Consider the following 2,766-nt stretch of genomic DNA (forward strand, 5'->3'; position numbering starts at 1 on the left):
AAAATACCTTCCTCTGCCTGAATGCTTTCATTCTGATCTGAGAATGCTGGGTTATCAAGAGGTTTTGCTCTGGGAGATTTTCTCATATGTTTAACTGTAAATAGAAGTAAAAAAATAGAAGAAAATCAATTATAAGGATTCTTTACATTTACACAAGACATCTATGATTAAGGCAAAAAAAAAACCCCCCAAAAAACCCCAGACAAACAAAAATACAAGTATGACCAGAAAAACCACGTAACTGTAATCTTTTGTGATTATCTTTATTTAATAATAGTTTCTATAACTGTTGGTCCATTGGTGGATTTCTCCAAACATGTTTTATATTATATAGATACAAGGGGAGACTGAAAGACACATACACAGAATTAACATTAAAGGTACTAAATAAGTGCATACTAGGCTTGGTGACAGGCAATGAGTAAGAAAAGCACTAACCAATTAATTAATTAATGGAACAGTTACCACCTCAGTCATTCTTGTTAGACCACAAAACCTATTCATTATTTGTCTGATTACTGTTATATTCTGTGATTAATGTACCAACCTAACAATTGGTGAATGAAAACATTGTGCCATTTTTAAGTGGTGTCAACATAAAAGCAGACATGAAAATGAACACACACAGACATACACACAATATATATATATTGATATATATTGATATAAATATATATATTGATATATAGGCGTAGGAGTGGCTGTGTGGTAAGTAGCTTGCTTACCAACCACATGGCTCCGGGTTCAGTCCCACTGCGTGGCATCTTGGGCAAGTATCTTCTACTATAGCCTCGGGCTGACCAAAGCCTTGTGAGTGAATTTGGTAGACGGAAACTGAAAGAAGCCCGTCGTATATATGTATATATATATATATGTGTGTGTGTGTGCGTGTGTGTATGTGTGTCTGTGTTTGTCCCCCCAACATCGCTTGACAACCGATGCTGGTATGTTTACGTCCCCGTAACTTAGCGGTTCGGCAAAAGAGACCAATAGAATAAGTACTAGGCTTACAAAGAATAAGTCCTTGGGTCGATTTGTTCGACTAAAGGCGGTGCTCCAGCATGGCCACAGTCAAATGACTGAAACAAGTAAATGAGTAAATGAGTATCACAGCAAGCTAGCATAAACCTCACCCTCAAAGATCTTTATCCTTTACAGAAAGAAAACAGACCAATGAACACAGCTATATATACCTACACCCCCAGAACAAAATTATACACCAGACACCGCTACACATACCACATACACCCCATCCCAACAGGAGCACCACATTAATAATGCATACTTTTCCCACTTCAAAAAAACTCATGTCAGCTTCACAGCATACCCAACCAAGGCACATGACTCCTAACCTAATCCTCTGACCCTTTTTTGTTTCACCCCCTTTTCCGCAGAAAACGCTGACAGGTTGTGCTAATCCACGTCTGACAATAGAGAGCAGATGCCATATTTTCTTCCATATCACCTAAAACTGATGAGCATAAAGTTATATAATCGGATTGTTACCTAACACTCCATTCCATTCTCTATGTGAAACTGACTGGTAAGATTAGCTGTGATAGCTATTTAATACTATATATTTCGGATAATGTACTGATATATATACATATATATATATATCATCATCATCATCATCATCATCATCATTTAACGTCCGCTTTCCATGCTAACATTATATATATTTATATTTATATGTATCTCTCTCTCTCTCTCTCTCTCTCTATATATATATATATATATATATATATATATATATATATATATATTGGTATATGCACCAGTTCACTCAGCGGTTGAAATGAGTTGTAACATTACTAGTGCCAAGTTGTATTGGCCCCTTTGCCTTTCTCTTGGATAACATCGGTGGCGTGGAGAGGGGAGGCGAGTATGCATGGGTGACTGCTAGTCTTCCACAAACAAACCTTGCCTGGTCTTGTGCCTGGGAGGGGAACTTTCTAGGTACAACCTCATGGTCACTCATGACCGAAGGGTGACTTTACCCTTTACCCTTACTTTTTCCAGTGACAGTGTTCATACAAGTGAACCAAGTGGTTAAGCTGTTGAGCTCACAATCATAATGCTGTGAGATTGAATTCTGGACAAGGCTGCAAGTTATTTCTTTGAGCAAGGTACCTCATTTTACAATATTCCAGTCTCTGTTTCTGTTTCTATCTGTTTGTCTGATTCTCTCTCTCTGGTCTTGAATTTAGGTCTCACTTGGCTTGCTGGGTCTTCTCACGTACAGGTGGTGAGGCACAACCTTCGAACATTAGGTCTCACCGAGGCGATGACTTCTGACTGAGACCTTTGGAAATCACGTTAATAATAGTAATAATCCTATCTACTACAGGCACAAAGAATAAAATTTGTGGGGAGAGGGCGAGTTGATTACATCCACCCCAGTGCTCAACTGGTACTTATTTCATCAATCTTGAGAGGATGAAAGGCAAAGTCAACCTTGGTAGAATTTGAACTCAGAACATGAAAGTGGACGAAATGCTGCTAAGCATGTTGTCCGGCATGCTAGTGATTCTGCCAGCTCACCACCTTGGCTAAAAGACACATTATTGGACATATACATAAGTAACACTATGCACCCACACACACACACACACACACACACATACGTACAGAAGTATACACACATGTATACGCATACAGACAATAGACTGCTGCACTTCTGGGCCAATCAATTGCAGTCCAAGCAATAGATCAATATAACAGAATAAAACATACTTCTAGGTTATACACACAGTCCTGCTTTCC

At 38.6% G+C, this 2,766-nt stretch overlaps 1 protein-coding gene across 1 annotated transcript in view; it reads right to left on the reverse strand.

The window, feature by feature from the left end:
- LOC128249055 (uncharacterized) overlaps window positions 1–2,766 on the reverse strand; it is a 72,750-nt gene that overhangs the window by 17,686 nt on the left and 52,298 nt on the right. Inside the window, exon 2 of the mRNA XM_052971558.1 lies at window positions 8–94. Within this exon, the coding sequence (XP_052827518.1) occupies window positions 8–94 (87 nt within the window). The remainder of the gene's footprint in view (window positions 1–7; window positions 95–2,766) is intronic.

The sequence above is a fragment of the Octopus bimaculoides genome, chromosome 11, assembly GCF_001194135.2.
Source record: "Octopus bimaculoides isolate UCB-OBI-ISO-001 chromosome 11, ASM119413v2, whole genome shotgun sequence".
Classification (NCBI taxonomy): domain Eukaryota; kingdom Metazoa; phylum Mollusca; class Cephalopoda; order Octopoda; family Octopodidae; genus Octopus; species Octopus bimaculoides.